This window comes from Bos indicus, chromosome 26 (assembly GCF_029378745.1).
Source record: "Bos indicus isolate NIAB-ARS_2022 breed Sahiwal x Tharparkar chromosome 26, NIAB-ARS_B.indTharparkar_mat_pri_1.0, whole genome shotgun sequence".
Lineage (NCBI taxonomy): Eukaryota > Metazoa > Chordata > Mammalia > Artiodactyla > Bovidae > Bos > Bos indicus.
Window position 1 is genome coordinate 32,709,674 of NC_091785.1, and position 22,338 is coordinate 32,732,011.

At 40.1% G+C, this 22,338-nt stretch overlaps 1 protein-coding gene across 15 annotated transcripts in view; it reads left to right on the plus strand.

Moving 5' to 3' along the window:
- VTI1A (vesicle transport through interaction with t-SNAREs 1A) overlaps positions 1 to 22,338 on the plus strand; it is a 382,104-nt gene that overhangs the window by 247,372 nt on the left and 112,394 nt on the right. For 2 of the 15 annotated variants that reach the window (XR_011564379.1, XR_011564380.1), the window contains one exon: positions 21,127 to 21,234. The exons of 11 other annotated variants lie outside the window; for them this stretch is intronic. Coding sequence is in view for 2 of the 4 variants with exons in the window: in XM_070781288.1 (XP_070637389.1) it covers positions 4,143 to 4,219 (77 nt within the window). In the remaining 2 variants the exon portion in view is untranslated. 2 more of the 15 variants (XM_070781288.1, XM_019952821.2) reach the window with 1 other exon arrangement.

Here is a 22,338-nt window from a genome sequence, read left to right on the forward strand (position 1 = left end):
GCCCGCTTTATTCTGTCGCACCCAAAAGCATTTATGCCCCTTGAGGGCAAGGACTGAATCTTTCTGCTTTAGACTTCCTGTGCCTTACTAGTTCCTTAGACAGAATGGACACAAGAAGTATTTGAATGAATAAATGAGTGGGCAAACGAATGAATGAATGAACAAACAAATGATCAAAGAACAGATGAGCTACAACGTTTTGGTTTATAATGAACTTTGCCCATGTAACTCTTTGCATTTTAATAAAGATCTGGAAGTGTTAGTTGCTCAGTCATGTCTGACTCCTTATGACCCCATGGACTGTAGCCCACTAGGCTCCTCTGTCCATGGGATTTTCCAGGCAGGAGTACTGGAGTGGGTTGCCATTTCCCTTCTCCAAAAGACCTGGAAGGAAACACATTTAAGAGAAAACTTTCTAATGTCTGGAAGCATGCTTGTAGATATGAGGGTTAATCTAATTATTTTGAGTAAGTTTTTACTTCTCACCTCCTTTCAACAAAGTTTGATGATTCAACCTTAAGAAGTAATCAGTCTTAATCTCAGAAAACAATGTTCCAAAACAAATCAGTTGACTATAAGTTATAAATTAATCTTCCACTGATTTCAGTTACATAGGAAATGTAATACATGAAATGTTTTTGAGGTTTGTCTCTCCATTGGTTCCCAGAAATGAAAAGTTGGGACTTAGAGAAATATTTATCTTAGCATAGTACCTACCTTGAACTTTCCTATATGGTATTTGCTGATATAATTTCAGATTGAAGCATTAGCATTTAATTATGTATTTTGGAAGTTCAAGAGTTCTGGTTTGGGGGTTGATGAATTCCTTTAACATTGGTTAGATCCATATTGAGTAGAAGAAAAGGGACATAAGTACTTACATTAACAACATCTAATTTTCTTAAGCCCTTTAAAAATATACTTTTAAAATGTTTAAGATAAAAAAGATAAGTGTTGGTTTATTTGCATTGGTTTTGCTTATTTCCCACAATTGGTGAGGTTGTTTGTTTGTAAAAAAGAAAGTGCCGCAACCTCGATCACCCAGTCTCAATTTGGGACATTGCAAATGCTCTCTATACATTAAACACACGTTTGCAAGTATGGCGCCAATTTGTTACGGACAGTTCCTCCCTACACTGTTTAGAATTTTTGGCAGGCTTATCCAAGAAAAGCACAGAGCTCAAAGCAGCGGGAAAGACTGTTGAGGGTGCGTTGTGTGCCCACCGGGCAGGCATGTCCCCTCACCCACAGCCCTGGAGTGAACGCCCATGATTGTGAAGTTGGGGAAACTTCTCCTTCAATAGCCCTTTTATTCCACACATGACACATCCCACTGAGGTTAATGATGGTCACTCAGAAAAGAGAAGAGGCTAAAATTCTGTTTCTAATTATATTTGCTGCCTTCTGAAAAGTTTGATTGAAGTACAAAGTGTTACACAAGATTCGTTAAGGACCATGTTACTCCACCTAACATTGTACAAAGTGCTCTGTTCAGAAAGAGCCTCTTCTTTCTACTTGCCTCCAGTGAGTTTTGTTTATTGAGTATTTCATGTCTAGAGAAAAGTGTAAGTTCAGGTAAATGATTATGTGTATTCACGTGGGCACATTGAGAGAAATTCAGAAGTGTGATCTCAAGATCAATATCTCCATCAGGGCTGTTTATTTTCTTCTATTTTCTGTAAAATGGGGTATGTTCTTTGCTTATTTGGCTGAAGACTAGGGGCCTCCAATTAACTCCAATTAAATAGACTAAACAATCCCAGCTGGTTCTGAGTACTGCTCTCCATAGTCTTTTGCTCAAGCCCATGAGATTTAGGGATGTTTTATAAGTTTTGTAGTATAGACATTTTTCCCGAGCCTGATTTATTAGCATTTGAAGACTAACTTCAGTGAAATAGCTTCAGATATCAGTGTATACTCAGTATTGACAGAAAATAAATAGTTTGCACTATTGAAAATAAGACACCATAATAATAAAGAAGCGTGAGATTGCTGAAAGGAATTTGCCCATCAGTATATTTGTTTTGGTCAAAAATAAAACTATTGGGACTTCCCTGACAGTCCACTGGTTAAAGAGTCTGAGCTTCCACTGCAGGAAGTACGGGTTCAATCCCTGGTCAGGGAACTAAGATTTTGCATGCCACACGGCACAGCCAAAAGATAAAAAATAACATGAAAATAAAACTATTAACCATAAACTGAGAAAGCCTCTGCACAACCTTCCTCCATTATGTGGTCAGATTCTGTTTCCTTAGTTTTCTTAATTTGGGCTGAGTCTCCAAGAAGGAAAAATAATCATCATTGCTTTGTCTGAATGCAATCTGGAATTTGTTTAAGCAGAGGTCATAGCACCCAGAGACAGTGCTTTTTTCTGCTGAGGAATTGTCTTTTCTTGAGTTTGTACTGAACCGCATGAACAAATCATTAAGTGACACAAGTGAAGGGGAAGAGAAAAGTATTCAAAAATTCTCTGACCTCTGCTACAAGGGTGGCTGGCAGAAGACACTGGCTTTAATTGTTTGTTTCTCTCTTGCCAGTTTTTGTTTCAGTAAAACATTCCGTGATCTTGAGGCAAAAGGTGATTGGGAAGGCCATATTTTGATTCTAATGGCCATATCTATTTTTCTTTATTCAGAATGATCAAAAATATTTTCACAGGCATAATCAAATAGCATTTACACACAAATCATTCCACAGTTTAGCAGAAAGAGTCATTTTAATTAATACTGCTTAGGAAATGTAAATCCAGACCTGCAGATCTTTTGCTTGTCTTTTGTTCTTAAAAAAAAAAAAAAAGAAGAAGAATATTTGATGATATATCCACTTTCAAAAGATATATGAATGAGTTTAAACTGGTTTGCTGGTTTAATTTGTTTATTGCTTTGTTTCCTAACAAAATAAAACAGCTACCTGAAATGTTTTGTATCTGTATTAGTATATGTACATAGTTTTAAACTTTTTCTTTGCCCTGCCAGCACTGATAGCAAACTCTGATTTTTGTCTACTTTGATTCTTTTTAAAATTACATTCAGGGTTGTGTATTCCCATTTTAACACGAGATGATTCATTTGCTTTAGAAAGGAAACTTCCAGCAACATTGTAGATACATAAGCTGATATATGTAGCAAATAATGTCAGAGAAACTTGAAAGCTGGTCTCTATCACATTGTACTGTCAGTATCTGAGTCCCTGTCCTCTAGAGCAGTGTTGTAGATATTTAAAAATTGAAAAAAAAAAAAAAAAAAAACAGAATCCTAGTAAAGACACAGATGTAGAGAACAAACGTATGGAACCCAGGGCAAAAGGCGAGGAGGAATTGGGACACTGGAATTGACACTTGTACGCTACTAATACTGTGTATAAAGTAGATAACTAATGAGAACCTACTGTAGAGAACGGGGAACTCTACCCCATGCTCTGTGGTGGCCTAAACGGGAAGGAAATCCAAAGAAGGGTGATATATGTATGCGTAGAGCTGACTCACTTTGCTGTATGGTAGAAACTAATACAACATTGTAAAGTAACTGTAGTCCAATAAAAATTAATAATTAAAACAGAATCCTAGCTATAGCATGGTGCCCTAGATGGAGTAGTCACCCCAAGTCAGTGACCAGGTGGTTTATCAAGCCTCGGGATTAGTCTGATATGCCGGTGACTCTCCCAACACTGAACACTGTCTCAGCACACCAGGCATGTCTTCTAGTCTGCTTGTTGCCTTCCTACACAAGGAGCGTTACGCCAGTTTTTGCTTACTGTAGCAGAACACCACTAAGTTTATTGAAAACTACAGATGTAAATTCTTTGTAATGAAACCAAGACGGGGTAAATAAGTCTAACTTTAGTTTTTTTTTCCCTCCTAAGTTTAATCATTTATTGTGTTCGGTTAGAACAACACAGAACTATTGCTTAGCAACACTGGATTAGGCAGAAAATAATTTAAGCTCCCAAATGAGAAACATTTGTAATCGAATATGCTCTAACACTTGCTTTACCACATGGCTTAACACCCTTTTGCTCACACATGGTTAAACACATGTTTGAACTGGTGTTTTAACACCCGTCTCACACATCTTTACGCCCTTTGTTCACATATGCTTAAACACATGCTCTGACACTCTCTGTGCTCTCACTGTTGAACAGAGGCAGAGTATTGTCTTGGATCGCCTTTTCTAAAGTTTCATTGGTTCGGAGCGTTCAGCCAAAGACGCGTATCCAGTAAAGTCACAGCTCTTTCTACAAGATGACGTCCGCTGCTGTGTGCCTTCAGTCTGTCTGGAGCAGAGAATCCTCCCGGAGGTCACCGTGGCTACGGCCCTTCATATCTACCACACCCCCAAGTGATGGCCTTTTCGAGTATTTCAGCCCAAGTGTGTGACCTGTCACAAAAGTATTGGTTTTCACCCTGGCCTGTCTACTTGTATTTTTCCCAAACTACTATACTCTAAAGTCTTATTCAGAGACAAATGCGGAATTGAGCTGGGTTTTTTTTCTCTCTCTCTCTTACATCTTACTTGGCAACTTCAGCAAAGCTGAAAATATATGTACAGAAGTGTGGTATTTGTGTTACAGAAATCTGAATATAATTGGGAAAAGTGTGGCCTCGCCTTGCTCACCGGAGTCTGATTTCCGGGGTCCCCTCTTTTTGTTTCTGTGGCGTCTGCCATCCTCTCAGGCAAGGTGACTGCCTCCTCTTCACTTTGACCTGCTAGATGGTGCCATTGGTGGATTCACAAAAGGTTGGCTCTTCTCCTAAGGGAATAGGATTCTCTGCGTGACAGTGGTTTAGAGTGTGGGTTTCTGAGCCAGACTGCTAGAGTTCAAATCAGCGCGTTTCCACATCTGAAAAATGGGAATAACAATACCTACTTTACTGAGTTGTTGTAAGGATTAAATGATACAGTGTTTATAAATCACTCAGTGTCCAGCATGTAGGAAGTGCCCCCAAATTACTATTTAATTACTCTTAATTCAAGTAAAATAAGTGACAATAACCTAAGTCTAAACAGTGCTCTGAGCTTCGCTGGTGGCTCAGTGGTAAAGAATCCACCTGCCAACGCAGGAGAGGCAGGTTCAATCCCAGGGTCGGGAAGATCCCCTTGAGAAGAAGGAAATGACAAGCCACCGCAGTATTCTTGCCTGGAAATTCCATGGACAGAGGAGCTTGGTGGACTGTAGTCAATGGGGTTGCAAGAAGTCCAACACAGCTTAGCAACTAAACAATAACCGCAACAACAAGCCCTGCCTGCAGGTTATAAACTCGGTTTTACCCATATCTTTCCACATCGCTATTGAGACGGATGTAAGCATATCCCCGTTCCACAGAGATGCAAACCAAGAACAAATACCTTAAGAACTCTGCCAGAAGTTGCATAGCCAGCAAGTGGTAAGCTTGGCTGTTGACTGCCAGTCCCTTATCTAAAAACAGTGTTTTCCCTACAATGTTACAAAACCAAATCCCGTTAGATGTACACAGAATTACCAGAAATATCTCTCCCCATCCCAGAGCTTACGGAGGAGGAAAGATATTGACGAATGAAAAGTAACTTCCATTTGCTGAGAAATAGTTATGAGTCAGCCTGTACTAGGCACTTTTTAGTAAATTGTCTCTCTTCATCTTTAGAGCAACCAATATGACAGCTGAGGAAACTAAGGTCTAAGAAGTGTAATGAACATACCCAGAGTCAGGAACTAATAAGTAACAGAACTAGAATTTGAACACAAGCCTAATTCCAAATAAAACCAATACTTTTTAGTCATTACTCATATTGGCTTTCAACCAACAACAATAAATGAGTTCACAGACAAATAACAGCTATAGTATAAGTCAATTTTGAATGAAGTATGTTCTTCCCTAATAATTCCTAATTATGCTGATTATGTGGGATTGTTTCTTTTTTTTAACATTATAGAATGGATAAACATAGCACGAAATAAAAGTTATGGCTGCTGTATGAAAGCATCTGTAAATTAAATCCACATTTAGTCTGTACCCCCCACTTTGATGAAATGCAGGCCTGTCTAATCTTCATGGAACTGTTCCTTTATAGGTGCGTGCTAACTCGCTTTCAGTTCAGTTCAGTCGCTCAGTCATGTCCAACTCTTTGCGACCCCGTGAATCACAGCACGCCAGGCCTCCCTGTCCATCACCAACTCCTGGAGTTCACGCAAACTCATGTCTGTCAAGTCGGTGATGCCATCCAGCCATCTCATCCTCTGTCATCCCCTTCTCCTCCTGCCCCCGATCCCTCCCAGCAACAGAGTCTTTTCCAATGAGTCAACTCTTCACAAGAGGTAGCCAAAGTATTGGAGTTTCAGCTTTAGCATCAGTCCTTCCAGTGAACACCCAGGACTGATCTCCTTTAGAATGGACTGGTTGAATCTCCTTGCAGTCCAAGGGACTCTCAAGAGTCTTCTCCAACACCACAGTTCAAAAGCATCAATTCTTCAGTGCTCAGCTTTCTTCACAGTCCAACTCTCACATCCATACATGACCACTGGAAAAACCATAGCCTTGACTAGACAGACCTTTGTTGGCAAAGTAATGTCTCTGCTTTTGAATATGCTATCTAGGTTGGTCATAACTTTCCTTCCAAGGAGTAAGTGTCCTTTAATTTCATGGCTGCAGTCACCATCTGCAGTGATTTTGGAGCCCCCAAAAATAAAATCTTCCACAGTTTCCCCATTTATTTCCCATGAAGTGATGGGACCAGATGCCATGATCTTAGTTTTCTGAATGTTCAGCTTTAAGCCAACTTTTTCACTCTCCTCTTTCACTTTCATCAAGAGGCTTTTTAGTTCCTCTTCACTTTCCTGCTATAAGGGTGGTGTCATCTGCATATCTGAGGTTATTGATATTTCTCCCGGCAATCTTGATTCCAGCTTGTGCTTCTTCCAGACCAGCATTTCTCATGATGTACTCTGCATATAAGTTAAATAAGCAGGGTGACAATATACAGCCTTGACGTACTCCTTTTCTTACTTGGAACCAGTCTGTTATTCCACGTCCAGTTCTAACTGTTGCTTCCTGACCTGCATATAGGTTTCTCAAGAGCTTTAGTTGTGTCCAAGTCTTTGCGACTCTGTGGACTGTAGCCTGCCAGGCTCCTCTGTCCAAGGGATTCTCCAGGCAAGAACGCTGGAAAGGTTACATTTCCTTCTCCAGGGGATTTTCCTGACCTAGGGATTGAACCCACCTCTCTTTATGTCTTCTGCATTGGCAGGTGGGTTCTTTACCACTGGTGCAACCTAGGAAGCCCTTTTACAGGTAACTTGTGCTAACAGTTATCTGAACAAAAGAATCATTTAAATTCTATGGATTTTTTAAAATTCTATGGTCTAAAGGAATTTCATTGGATGGTAAATTATTTGAAAATAAACTCTACTTCATTGACTGGATTCTTGTTGTTGTTCGGTTGCTAAGTCATGTCCGACTCTTTCCAACCCCATGGACTGCAGCATGCCAGGCTTCCTGTCCTTCACTATCTCCAGGGTGTGTGCAAATTCATGTCCATTGAGTCAGTGATGCTATCTAACCATCTTATCCTCTGACGCCCCCTTCTTTTGCCTTCAATCTTTCCAAGCATCAGGGTCTTTTCCAGTGAGTCAGCTCTTCACATCAGGGGGCCAGAGTACTAGAGCTTCAGCTTCAACGTCAGTCCTTCCAGTGACTGGATCCTAGAAGGTCAGTGTTTAGGCAAAAAGAATGTCAGTGTTGGCATAAAGAATGCCAACCTTGAGTTTGGTGAATTGGAAGGGCAGTTTTCATAGTCACATGTTAATAAACTCAAGGTATCACTTTAAAGATAACTTAAAGGTGACTGCAATCCTTGAGCTAACTTTCCATGTTAAACTAGTTTGGACCCAGATGCAGAGACTAACGATCAGATCATTTAAACACAGAATAAGACCAGCCACGAATAGTAACACTTGGATGCCTGACTCATAGATGTGAGCAAGAATTAGTAATTACTTTGAATGGCTGAAAGATCCCAGAGGAAAATTTGGGAAACTCTTCATTCCCTTTTGCCCTGTACACAGAATTCTTAGTACAAATACCTGGCAACATCAAAATACAGGTGCAGATTTGGAATATCTAAAGCCTCACTTTGGTTTCTTTGTTTTTCAACTGAATCTCATTCTATTGAGGTTCAAGATCAAATACTTGCATTTTAATGTAACAGTTGCCAAATTTCCAAACCTCTAAGCACAAAATCCTCAACCCTCCTTTCTTTGCTTGCCTGGAAATCTAGGTAGCACTGAGCCAAGAGTAGGAGTTATGAAGTGAGATTACACTTGATTAGGAACAAAAAAAGTCCTATGTCCAGAAATGCAGATGTGCACAGCAGTCCTAGGGGAATGTTGGTATTTGATCTCCTCGTCTTAAAGGTTCATGTTCCCAAGGTTAAGAGATGCAGAGAGCCAACTTTTATTTGTAACTAATGCTGAAATTACTCTGGAGATTCTAGAAGTATTACATTACAAATCACTCAGCTTTGGAAATCCTACAACTCGTGAGTTACAAATATCATTGTGTGAGAGAAAGGGGCAATAAGTGAAGGACAGCATTCATAAGCTTAATTTATACCATAGCAGCATGATCATGAATATGCTGTATGAGAGTTTTCTTCTCAGTGAGAAAAAGAAAAGAGAGCCTAGGAAGTCCATGAGTCAAGACCCAGCTAAAAAAACCAGGAAGTAAAGGCCTCCTTGTCTAGGGGAATCTGAGTGGGGGAGGGGGAGCCACAGTCAACGGGCTGCAATATCCTCCTTTTTCTAATATCTAACTTCATGACCTGGATCAGGTTGCTTATTTATTGAGTAAGGCTTCCATTTGCGTAAAAGGTAAAGTGTAGGTATTTACAAAATAATATGTTTTAACAAGCTTGGCACCAATGGCCATCTGTGAAAGAGATAACATATAACAGTTCGCCTCAAGAGGGGAACTTCAGTGGAACCAAATTCAGTATTAAAATCAAGAATAGTTAGAGACATTTATATATCACGCAGTTGCCTGGGTGTTTGGTTTTTTTTTTAACCTTAATAAACCGTTTTCCTGTAATAGGCACTTGGCATTATCTGGTGTTAACTAATTGGACTTCCTTTTTGGCTTGACCTTTCTTATTTTAAACTAGATGGTGATCTAGTTCTTTGTATTTTCAATGACTTTAAGCCCAATGACAAAGAAAAGATAGATAAATCTGTATCTTGGTTACAGGAGTAAATTATTATAGGCAAAATTATACCTGTTTCACTTTTCACCAATGGAATCTACTACTGGATGTGTGTGTGTGTGTATGTTTCACTGTGAGGTTAATCTGCCCTTGCCATGAAACATTTTAATAATTAAATCCACTTAAATCATCACACTTTGAGAAACATTTTTAGAGTGATTCTAAGGCATGACCTTAAAAAGAGAGCTAGAATTTGGAATATAGTGCATAATTTATATAATTTTTGGCTTACCCGGTGGCACTAGTGGTAAAGAATCCACCTGCCAGTACAGGAGACACAAGAGACATGGGTTCAGTCCCTAAGTCAGGGAGATCCCCTGGAGGAGAGCATGGCAACCCACTCCAGTATTCTCACCTGGACAATACCATGGACAGAGGATCCTGGCAGGCTACAGTCTATGGGGTCACAAAGTGTCAGACACGCCTGAGCAACTGAGCACATACATACACTTATATAACTGATGTACAACAAGTAAATGTATGATAGATTTTAAGTGAACAGAATATACATAATATTTCAGAAATGAAACACCCACACATATCACCTACCTTACACTAATAAATGCAAATTCAGGTTGTACCATCTGAACAGCTACTACTTCACTCATCCTCACTAATGATATTTTTCAGATCTTGGATTTTGATAGATGCACTGTGGAATGTAGAAATAATCATCATTTAGGTAACTGAAAAGGAGCTTGCCAAAACTGATATAATGAATGTTATTTAAGATGTTCTGTCAAAATCCTTTCCAATTAGTGTTGAGGTCTTGAAGGGCCAGACTTGGCTTTTTATTAATATGTTCAGTTTATTAATGTATTTTTGATATATGCATAGCGTGACTATCTAAAACATCTCATGATATTGCATAATTATGGTGCTTTTAATTTGTTGTACCCAAGTTTATTCTCCAGTCTTATTTAAAATTCAAAATTACTTCATAGTTTCATAACTAATAACTCATTAGGAAGCTGTGCCAGGTACTTAAGGTTACCTCTAAGGCAATGCATATTTAACAATAAACTAGAGAAGTTCTTGACTACTTGACTGTCATTGACCAGTTTAAATATTTAAAGTTATCATCTGACCCTTTGTCTAACCACTTTTAGAAAATGAAACAGTTTGTGTATAAAACATAGAAAAGGGAAGTCCTTTCACAGTCTTTTCTAAAATGAAGAAAACTAGCTATCAGTAATCAAAAACTTAGATAACACTTACATATGTGTATGTGTGTGTATATATATATACATATATGTATATGTATATGATACCATGCTGACCATGTATTATTTTTAGATTAAAGGACCCATTTTTTCTTTTTCTTTTTTCTTGTTATTTTTTGATAAGACGTAGACATTTAAGCATGTCCTTCTACTGTGATCGGATTCAGATTTGTTGTCAGTCACCTTAATAATTTTGCATTCCTATCTGTCTCTCTGTTATATCTTAAAAAAGACAGCATTTGACTTGTCTCTGTTCCCCTCCAAATGATTAGAAATTGAGCATAGTTAAAAATGATAACGGTTCAACTCCTTGCTTATTGAGGTGTGTCCTATCTACATTATTTAGACCTTGTCTCGAAATCTAATAGGTAGCTGAATGATAATTAAAAATAATCCAGCATAATGCTTTGCTTATAGTGGTGTGATTTAACTAATGTTTATTCAGTATCTGTGTGATAAAAATAGTTCTAGGTTCAGTAGGGACGCAAACCTGGGTGATGTGGAAGATACTTCGTATAAGTCAATGAGGTAATCAAGGTCTCTTTTCTGATGCTGTCTTGTTTAGCATTCTTAGATTCAGGAGGACAGCCCTTCTATCTAATTTAAATGAAAAGAGATTTGTTACAGTGTGTATAGAGTCCTTGGGGAAAATGGTAAAATTCTTTTAAATGCTTCAGGCCCGCAGAAGAGACCAATCAGACTCTCCTGGGACTGCTCACTGCTGCAGTCTTACACCGAGTGGCACCCAGGCTATAGGAACCGATTCCATAGTCCCTTCCAGAACTTTCCCAGAAGACCCAAATGCAACCCCCTTCCCTACACACACACACTCTTAGAGAAGTGCCTGTTAGCTCCCATGCAAGTTCCTCGTTGTTCCCATCCCATTGCCAAGTCTTGCACAGGCATCTGCCTTGCAGAACCTAGGCAATGTCTGAAAACTGGTTACAAGAGAATCTCGAAAATGTAGTTCTTAGGTTTCTAGCCTTCACAGTCAAAGAAAGCGGTTAGAAGGGATCCGAAAGTGTATGGAATGAGCCAGATGTAGTTCTTAGGTTTCTAGCCTTCACAGTCATAGAAAGCTGTTAGAAGGGATCTGAAAGTGTATGGAATGAACCAGTGCTCAGTACCCCTCAGGCATGTTCTGAAATAGTGATTGTCCAGCTGTGTTCCAAGGAATCCTAAATTTTTGCTTATGTACCTGAAGGTTGCCAAGGAGGAAGAGAAGACTAGATAGGCAGGACTCCTATCTAGAGCAGCTCCAGAGTAATCTGGTCATCTGTTGGGGATTTCTATAGTCCTTTGAAAAAAGTTTTTTCTGAAAAAATAAGGTTTTCCCCCCGCCCAAGTTTTGAAACTGCTGCTGCCCCCAAATACAGGCAGACCTCAGAGATAATGTAGGTTTGATTCTAGACCACCACAATAAAGAGACTCACGTGAATTTTTTGGTTTCCCAGTGCATATAAAAATTATGTTTACACTATTCTGTAGTCTCTTCAGTGTGCATTAGCATCATGTCTTTTAAAAAATGTACATACATAATTTAAAAATGCTTTATTGCTTAAACTTGCTAACCATCATCTGAGCCTTCAGCAAGTCATAATGGTAACCGCAAAGATCACTAATCACAGTTCTCCTTAACAAATATAAAAATAATGAAAAAGCTTGAAATATCACAGGAATTGCCAAAATGGGACACAGACATGAATGAAGTGAGTAAATGCTGTTGGAAAATGGTACCAATAGACTTTTTTGCCACAAATCTTCAAATTGTAAAAAAAGACAGTATCTGTGAAGCCCCCAGATGAGGTCTACCTGTATGCCTCAGTCTTCTGTCTACTGCTTTTCCTGTTAGGCAGGGCATCACAAATATAGTCTAGCATTTCTTTCCATCACAGTTCTATTTAACAGACCACCCGCACTTTCTTAGACAGTGAAAGTGAAATTGAAAGCCTCTCAGTTGTGTCCGACTCTTTGTGACCCCATGGTCTATACAGTCCATGGAATGCTCCAGTCCAGAATACTGGAGTGGGTAGCCTTTCCCTTCTCCAGGGGATCTTCCCAACCCAGGGATCAAACCCAGGTCTCCTGCATTGCAGGCAGATTCTTTACCAGCTAAGCCACCAGGGAAGCCCTTCTTAGACAATATTTGAAAATAATTACAAATTACACTCTTTTCTCCCGTGTCTCATTAGGAGAAGGGCTGCTCACAGGCCCATTCATATTAGGGTTTTTAATGTGAATTCACCACCGCCTGAGAACATCTCAGAACATCTCAGCGGTGGAGGGCTATTCAGTCCGCATAGCCGTAGGGATGAAGAGACTGGACACTTTTAATTACTCCTCGGCTACTTTGTCTCATTGACTTCAAAAACAAAATTAGCAGTAATAGGAGACAGTGGTTCCATGGGTTAAATTAATCAACGTGTGCTAATTAAAGAACCGTTGAGCCTCTGCCATTCCTGCCTGTTTTAGCTGGTAGAGAGCTCTTAGTCAGTCTTCCCAACTCTGGTCTCTGTACTTTGAATATTTTGTCATTCGAATTGAAGGGAGACAATCTCTGGCTTAAATGGAAGAGAGACAGAGCTATTCACATATATTGGCCTTCATGAAGGGATTTTTTAAATCATCTTTTTCTTTTTTTTAACAGTACATTCCTGTTGGTTATCTCTTTTAAATATAGCAGTATGTGCATGTCAGACCCAAACTTGCAAGCGTTTCTCTCTCCTCTTTCCCTCCAGGACATCACCCCAACCCCATACTGCTGATACATTTGGCTTTTTTCCCTCTAAACTATAACTGTTTGCTTTACAACTGGTAAGCCCTAAAGAAACCTGGACTTTTGATACCAAGCCACTGCTTCTCCGTCTTTCATGGGTTTTCAGAATAGCCTAACTTCACCTCTGCTTTCATGCAGCATCCATACCCAAACCCTCTCTGCTGTCCCAGAAGCATAAGCTGCCTGCTGCTGCTGCTGCTGCTAAGTCACTTCAGTCGTGTCCGACTCTGTGCGACCCCACAGACTCCCCCGTCCCTGGGATTCTCCAGGCAAGAACACTGGAGTGGGTTGCCATTTCCTTCTCCAACAGACCAGCCGCCTAGCATTTCTTTAAAGCGTCAGAAATTTTTATTCCTGTACACAAGGCGCTGTTTGCTCTGTTGTTCTCACTTGCTTAAAATAGACTTCAGAAGATTTTGGTTTTGTTCTTTCCTATATTTTCTTATATTTAAAAAATGGTGAGTTTATTGAAGTATTTGTAATACAAAAACAGAGAAGAACCTACATATTTTTAAAATATTAATTTTAAAATATTTAAAATATTAATTTCATATTTATTGTTGCATGTCCTGACACTTCCAAAAGGTATAAAGGACATATAAAATAAAACTCATTGTCTACTGTACCATTGCTAACATTCGAGAATGGATTCTCCCTGCCTTTTTTGTGTATATTTTTGGTAGTATTGTTTAGTCACTCAGTTGTGTCCAATTCTTTGCAACCCAGTGGACAATAGCCCACCAGGCTCCTCTGTCCATGGGATTTTCCCAGGCAGGAATACTGGAGTGGGTTGCCATTTCCTTCTCCAGGGGATCTTCCCAACCCAGGGATTGAACCCACATATCTTGCATTAGCAGGCAGGTTCTTTACACTGAGCCACCTGGGAAGCCCATACATATTTTGCCTACAAACAATTGAATATATTATTGGCATTTTAAGTTTCTGAAACCCATCTGTGGTTTACTGTTACTCCAAATAAAAAATGTTGTCGTCCTCATTTGGTAGATGCTGTATTTTAACATAAAGAATATAAAATCTGCCAGAATTACTTGTCTCAGATTTAGCTTATAAACGTGTGTTTGGTTCACATTTTTGCCTTTTCATTTTTTCTACTGTCGGCTGTAAAACATCAGGTCAGAATTAGCTGCTGTAGTACTGGCTGCACTTTATTAAGTGTATGAAGGAATTTTTCTACTCTGTTCCCAGCACAGTTTATTTAGGTAAAAGGTTAGTAACATTCTTTGCCCCAAAGAAAGTTTTTTTTTTTCTTTCTTGCCCATGAAGACAGTTCTTCAAGAGGTTAAACATGAAGAACCATTCTCTCTCATATAAACAGATCTATCCTTCCACTGTTTTAAGCTGGGTTTATAAGATACATAATCTCACATACAAATTAAAATAGTTCTATAGTGTGCGTGTAGGGTATGTGTCTTACTTTGGGTTTGCCAACATACAAAAGAATCTAGAAACATTTGTATTTTTTGAAAGAGTGGGCCTCTGCCATACTCTGATATGCAAAATCCATAGTTTATGCTTGGATGTATTTAAATAAGTCGAATAACAGGTCTAGGTAAACAGGTTACATTGATTACGAGAGTGAATGTGAGCTTGAGAATATTTGTGTTAATGCCTCATTTTTTTTTCAAGTAAGACCCTGTGCATTCCTTACAGAGAGGACTATTTTCCTGAAAGTGATAAAAATGCAAACACTCATCTCTAATGTTTTATGTCATGTCAACTACCTCTTTGATAGGATTCTTTGTTTTGGTTATTTTCCTTACCAGTGATAAGATAAGATCTAAAGGATGTATTCTGCATACTGATCGAAGCATTCCACAGTACTTTTGCCAGAAAAGTCCCTGAATATTCCAAGTAAGAATTAAAGAAAAATTTTGCATGACATGGCATATTTAAAATATTTCCACTATTCAGTGGCCTAGTTTTTGATGGTCGAATGCACTAATAAGTGCTATTCATCATATTTATACAAAAATTATGTTGTGTGTGTGTATGTGTGTATATATATATGTATGTATTCATTTTGTAGCCTTTCCCAGTTAGCAGTTTAATGTTTCTTACACAGTTTCTCTCATGGAAATGCAAAGAGCAATTCTGAGTTTGTGGGTAGAAATCCAGAGCTAGCAAGTGTGTGCTGTCCCCATGGGTGTCCCTGGTGGCTCAGATGGTAAAAAAAAAAATCTGCTGGCAATGCAGGAGACCCGGCTTCAATCCCTGGGTCAGGAAGATCCCCTGGAGGAGGGAATGAATACCCACTCCAGTATTCTTGCCTGGAGAATCCCATGGACAGAGGAGCCTGGCAGGCTATAGTCCATGGGGTCACAAAAAGTCAGACACAACTGAACGATAACACAACTTTCACTTTCGTGGTTTCTAAACCATGGGCTTGTTGGCCCTCAAATTTCTCTAGTAAGTTTTATTTGAAATTAACCTTGGAGGAGGGGAGCAGACAGGTAGATGAGAGGATCCCCATCATTCCTGATCAGACCGTATACATCTCATATATGACTCTTGAAAACACTGGACACAGATAGCTACACGTAGAAAGTGCTCTGTAACTATAGGCCCATGAGAATTTTTAACCCCTGACCTCAAGCTGCCAATTCTCCCGCAGTTAACGTCCTTAAGTTTTATTTATTTAGTGATATTGTGAAGTAAGTTTGGAAATCGCTGGTGGCTTATATAAAAGCATGGACTGACCTATCTTAGTTACGTCGTTAAGCAATACCTGAAGAGAGAAGTCAGTTCCAAGTTGAGGTTCACTCTCAGCTCATGCCGTTGCCTGTTGGTTATTTTTTCCAGATCAGCAAGACTCTTACCTTGAAGAGTCTTGAGCCCTCCACCTGAGCTCTGTTTCCAGAACTTTCCTCAGCTTTGTTAGTCTGTCCCTTGTTGTTCTTCTCTGTGTATGAAAACGGTGACCTTGGTTTTGGAATAATATTACACTGTAAATCAAATTCTGCCTCAGAAGAACTCTTCCACAATTTTCTGCATTCCTGAACAGGTTACCGAATGTCACAATTCAGTAAGGCCAATTATTAGATTTTCATTTAATGGGCAGTTTTAATGTTCTCAGAGAATCTGAATAGTAATAGCGTTTTAAACTACTGCATTCCATTTAAAGACTCACAACGAGTTCTTCTCTCTTTGAGTGTACCTTGTTATATTTTTGGGTATCATTTAAATTCAGGCTCCCAATCTGTAGGAAAAATCAAGGAGTTAATGAATAACCTCATTTTTAAAACTTTTCAAATATTTTATCCTAATTATAAGGCATATCTAGTGACATTAATTTGATGAAATCCCAAATCATCAGATTGTGCAGAATAGCCCTTACCAAGGAGTAATTTAGGGCATTTTCAGTTTAACAAATGTACTGGTTTTTAGGACCAGATCATGGCTTTGCTTACTGTGAGAAAAACTCCCTACTGTTAAGGTTTGAGGTCCGTGTCAGTGTAGGTCAAACTTTGTGCTTTTTTTAATCTCATAGTTATGTTTGTTTACCATGTTTTATTTAACCTGTTAAATGGGAAGCTTTCCTGCTATAAGTAATAATCACCCCTGATGTATAGAGCAAATGCTTCTTGGTAAATCGCTCCCACGTGCACTGTCCACCAGTTTGGTGAGCTTCAAGGTTACTGTCGGGCCCTACAGTGAGTAAACGGCCAAGCCAAGTCCAAGACCAGTGACCATCCACGCACAACTGGTGTGCTTCGTGTAAACCACATCATATCCTGTGGGGAATAAGCCAGCAAAGTGATGGCTGATAAGTCAGTTATTCTCTGCCGTGTTGTTCGCGGCTCATAGGCTGTCCTCTGGGACAGCAACAGAAAATGCATTCTCTGTAGAGATCGAGCCTACAGTTTGTGAGAAACCCACACAGTAGGCGTCATCTCAGTCCTTCCTACTATCCAGACGCCTATGTGGTTCTCTGTTTTAATCCCTGTCCCTCTTTATCCTCATCAATTCTGTGTCCATTCTCCAGCTGAAGATATTTCTGATATTTACTCTCATGGAAGTAGAAATCACTTATAAGCCTCAGTTGATCAATCCTCCCAGCTGCCCGGTAAGATAAGTCTAGAGTAGGTAACACAAGCCCCTCACTACTCCTTCAACATTTGAATGTGTCACCGAATTAGTAACCAAACCTAAATCTCCTAGTTAGGCTGCTTCTCTGTTCTTGACCTACCACCAGCCAGAAAGTGGTGGGTATTATGTTATATTCAGCTGGTCAGTCAGTAACTTAAATGTATTCTTGCGTATTTCCTTTGATGGGACCAATACAGAAGCAACATGTATCTTTGGTAAAAGCTCACAGACTGTGGAGTCAAAAAAATCAAAGTCTTTCTGGAAATGTTCATCTTCTTAATAATTCATCTGCTAGACCCACAAAAGGACTCAATATCTGTGGACTAAATTATATAAATCCAGCCAAAGGTAATAATCCAAAGGAGAAGAAAGGAAAAAGAATAAATGGGGGGAGAGGAGAAACTGAGTAGAGAGGCACTTCCCCTCCTAAAGAAGCTGTGCTTCGTGCAACACTTGGCCTATAAAGAAAGTCTGGCATCAGGACAGACTTGCCCCACCCCAGGTTTCCACTCATATTTCACTTCCACCCCTCTACCGCCCCAAACATGAACCAATTTGCTTCTGCTGCTGACGGAGGCTGGTGTTGGGTCAGGGCATCACGACTGCATAGCATCTCATTGTGCTGCATGCAGATTTAATGGATTCAGACCATCAGGATGTGCTCTCCTGTTCTGGTTTTTAAATTTGGAGTGACAGATGTTGAGCACCTGTAAACTTTAGTGGAGCAAAAGGTGCACCTAAGGTGAAGAGCCCTCTACAACCAGACCCAGACTGCGAGGTACACCCTCTAGTCAACTCAGGAGTTCCACTGAACGCCTATCTCCTGTTCCTGATATAGGACCCATGTCCTACCTCCAGGAGCCTCTTTCCATGTTTCCCTGTCTACCTGACCTCACCTGGAACGGCCCCCACCGCGCATCCCATTCTTAATCTCTGGGTTTGGAGGATGGGCTCCTGGTCCACATGGATGGCCCCTTCCTCTCAAGCCCCTTTCTCTGTCTCACCACTGTGCGGCACTGGCCAGCCCAGTAGAAAATTAGTACTCACTCGCTACTTAAGCCTCTTAGGAATCCAGAAACCAGGACTTTCCTCCTCAGCCTCAGAACTGGAGAACCTTGCATATGATTTCTTCGTCATTATTGTCATGATTGCTGTTGTCATCATAATTGCCATTTTTTTGAAGAGCACCGAAATGCTAAGTGCTGTATAATCATTATCTCATTTCATTTCACCCTCAGAGCAAACCTGTAAGGGAGGCATTATTATTTTCTTTTACAGATGAGGAAACTGAGGCTTAGCAAAGTTTAGTCACTTGCTCAAAGTCAAGTCTCAGCCAGGATTGCAGCCAGTCACGTCCATCAGCCTTACGAGCTCAGCTCTCCTTGTCCGAAACCTGATACCAGCTGGGTTCTCATCCTGCAGTCAGCCTCCAAAGAACCCAAGTAACTACATGTGGTCAAAGTGAAACCTCTGTTTACAGATCAGACTATGCTTCTGTTAGCGTGTTTCATTTGGAGTATCAGTGGTGCTTTCAGTGATAAGCTAAGAGTTTTAAGAAAATACCTAAGCCTATTTACCATCTCCTTTCACCTTAAATGGGGAGGGAAATGCTACAGTAGCCCCGAACAACTCATATTCATATGCCAAAGTTGGCATAGGAAGTGATTTCCCAAGAGGTTGCTACCCTAAGACCAGAGGCAAAAATGGCAGAAAAAGTCTTTGGTGCTCTCCACGTCCCTTGGTGCCCAACTCTTTCCCTCCATTCCTCCCACCCCAGCACTTTTGGTCACTTCTGATGGTCTGATTCTCCTCACTGTGACCCCACCTGGTTCAATCTGTCCGATAAATGTAATCCCCAGTGAAAACGGCCCATGAGAGACAGTCTCCTGGAAGGGCACTCTGAGGAAGGGACATCACACAAGACTTCATCCTGGGACATGACCAAGTTTTATAGCAGTAGAAATGGAAACTGTTAATACTGTGATTTTTTTTTTTCTGGTTACACAGGTGGCATGTGGACTCCCAGATCCCCAACCAGGGATCAAACCTATGCCCCCTGCATTGGGAACATGGAGTTTTAACCACTAGACTACTAGTGACAGTTAATATTATTACTATTAATAATAATAATAGTTATTATTATTACTCTGGACTTTTACCTCTGCTTCGACAGCCCCCTGTTTTTCATGCTCTGTTGGATCTCTGACCAAATTCCTCGTCATTCTGTGTCTTTCCCCTGCTTCACTTGTCTTCATAAAACATATCACTGCCTGGAATTGCATTATATACTTCTTGGTTTATTAGCATCTCTTTACATCTATAGAAAGTAAGCTCCATGAGAGCAGGAACTTTGCTTTGCTTGCTGCTGTAACCCTAGCATCTGCAATAGGGTTTGGCACATAGTAGCTGCTGAATAAATATTTATCAAATGAAAGGATCAGCCCCTTTTCATGCATCTTCTGAGCAGGGCAGCTTTTACTTTTTAGCCCGGTTTTTGTCCAAAAGAACAAATTTAAGTAGCCATGAAACTTGTGATTTTGCTGTAATTATTGCTTGAGAGGAGGTGAATTTTTTTTCTTTAAAAGGCCAATTTCAACTTGACATACAGAAAACAGTTAAGTAAAATACTAGCTTAGGTGGGGCTCAGGTGCAGTCAAGTCAGGAAAATGGTATCTGAGTGTCGGGCAAACACTATGAGATCAGACAACACTGATCTAACAGAATTCACCGTTGTATCAGTGGATATCCTTCACATGCGTAAAAAATTGTGTTGATCCACACAATTCACGTGAGCCAGCTTCTTCAGCCTCACGTCATGTGCACTGTGTACACGGTTCTCTTAGAATTATCTTTGATGTTGGGAATTATAAGTAATGTGCATAAAATTAAATCCAAACCACATCCCCATTTGAGTCTAAATGCTTACTCTTTTAAGATGTGCCCGTGACTTTAAAGTTTTAAAGATGTACCTGTGATTTTAAAGGATTAAACCCCAGGCATGTATTTTTTTTTTTTAATAATTTTTTTTTAACCTTTTGGGTTCCATGATACCTGGTAATTTAGCATGTAATGATGGGGTAGGATCAAGAATATTCAAGAATAAATTGTACCATATTGTTATTTCTCCCTAATCTTACAAAAATGAATAACTGCAAATTACTGTATTTTTAATTTCCTTTGAAAGTGAAAAGTGAAAGTCACCCAGTCCTGTCTGACTCTTTGCAACCCCATGGACTATACAGTTCATGGAATTCTCCAGGCGCCAGAATACTGGAGTGGGTAACCTTTCCCTTCTCCAGGGGATCTTTCCAACCCGGGGATCAAACCCAGGTCTCCCACATTGCAGGTGGATTCTTTACCAGCTGAGCCACAATGTCTCTTGAATCTCACAACAAAAAAAAGAAGGTATATATACTAATGGCTAATTTAAATGCTAAAAGGGCAGGGAGGGCTTGGCAGATACTTTCCAAGTAAACCAAATTAGCCTACCTATCATTATGGTTCTTTTTTAAAACACAGCATTTTATGGAAAATGTTTTCCATATGTTTTCGTGGTTCCAGGTTTCAGGGAGCTTCTGTGTGAAAATCTTTGCAAATGAAATTATAAAATTAGGACTAATGGATTGAGATTGGGTAGATGATTGGACAGGGGGACATAAATAGTGGGGCTGAAACTCTCTTGTAAATTAAAAATATTGGTTTCCATATTTTAAGAAAAAAATCTCATGCTCTCCGTCTAGACCCCTAGACCTGTAGTCGGTGAGTCTGTGAACTTCTGTTTCCCTGCCAGATACTTGTTCCTGGCTGGAAGACACTTTGTGATATTTGTTTGATGACACACACCTGCTGGGTAGATGAAAAGCTCCTGCTCCTGAGGATGACCCACTTCAAGGGCACAGTAAGCTTCTGAGAACTTTGTCAGGTTGTCCTTAAATCATTTGAGCCCATCTTGATATCACCTGTTGAACATATCTAAGTGCGTTTGCAGGCTTGTTGGAGGCAGAGTCACTAACCCCAGGGAAGAGATTTCAGAGTCAATAATGGCTTTGTGAGTGTCCTGAGACAGGGAAGACACACTGCTTGACCCAACCCGCCTCTGGCATGTGAAGTGTGGCTCTCGGCAGTCAGGATGGGATTGGCCCAGGCACCTGGCTCCGTGGAGTGGACCATCCGGAAGGGGGGATCTTAGAGGAATCCATGTAAGTGTGGTCCAAGGTACAGAGATGGGCCAGATGGGAGAAGGAGGGAGAATGAAGGTCCAAAGTGAGCGAAAGGACCGTGAGAGAAATTCGGATGAAGTGTTTCCCTGGGAGTTCACGGCACAGAGAGAGATATCCCTTTGAGATTAGGGAAGAGTATAGGATGTTTCAAAACCATTTGGTGACAATGTCACCAAATACATTCTTTGAAGCCAAATTGGCTTTACACATTCATCTCCGCATACATTTATTGAGCACCAGCTACTGTGACAAGGCAGGCCTTAGGCAGTACAAGATACAAATCTAAGTTATTAATATCTATCTCTTAGCATGGTGAAAAAACATACCTACACAGGAGTATAATTGTAAGTTTAAATAGGACAGTAGAGGTACACAAGGAATTCTTTGCTCTGTCGGGCTTCCTGGAGTTGGCAATGCCTGGCCTGAATTCTACAGAGTGAGTACAAGTTAACCAAAGAAGAGAAAAGAGACTTGGAGGAATTAAAACGATATGTTGTGCTCAGAAACAACAAGCTTTCTCGTTTTACTGAATACTGAAAAAGGCAAAGCAGGATCAGTGGGTACCTTGAAGGGCCTAGAACTTCCTTCCCATCTCACCAGCCCCCTGCCACCACTGCCTGAGTAAGTGGACAGCCCTTGCCACACAAATGCAGCTTCAGAGCAAGTTCCCTCCTGCCCCTTGCTGCCCTAAGCGCCTCTGTATGGAAAATCCAGAAATTCCATGAAAGGGGGTCATGGACCTACTTCTGAGAAGCTTAAGCTCCGAATCATGAGTGAGTTGG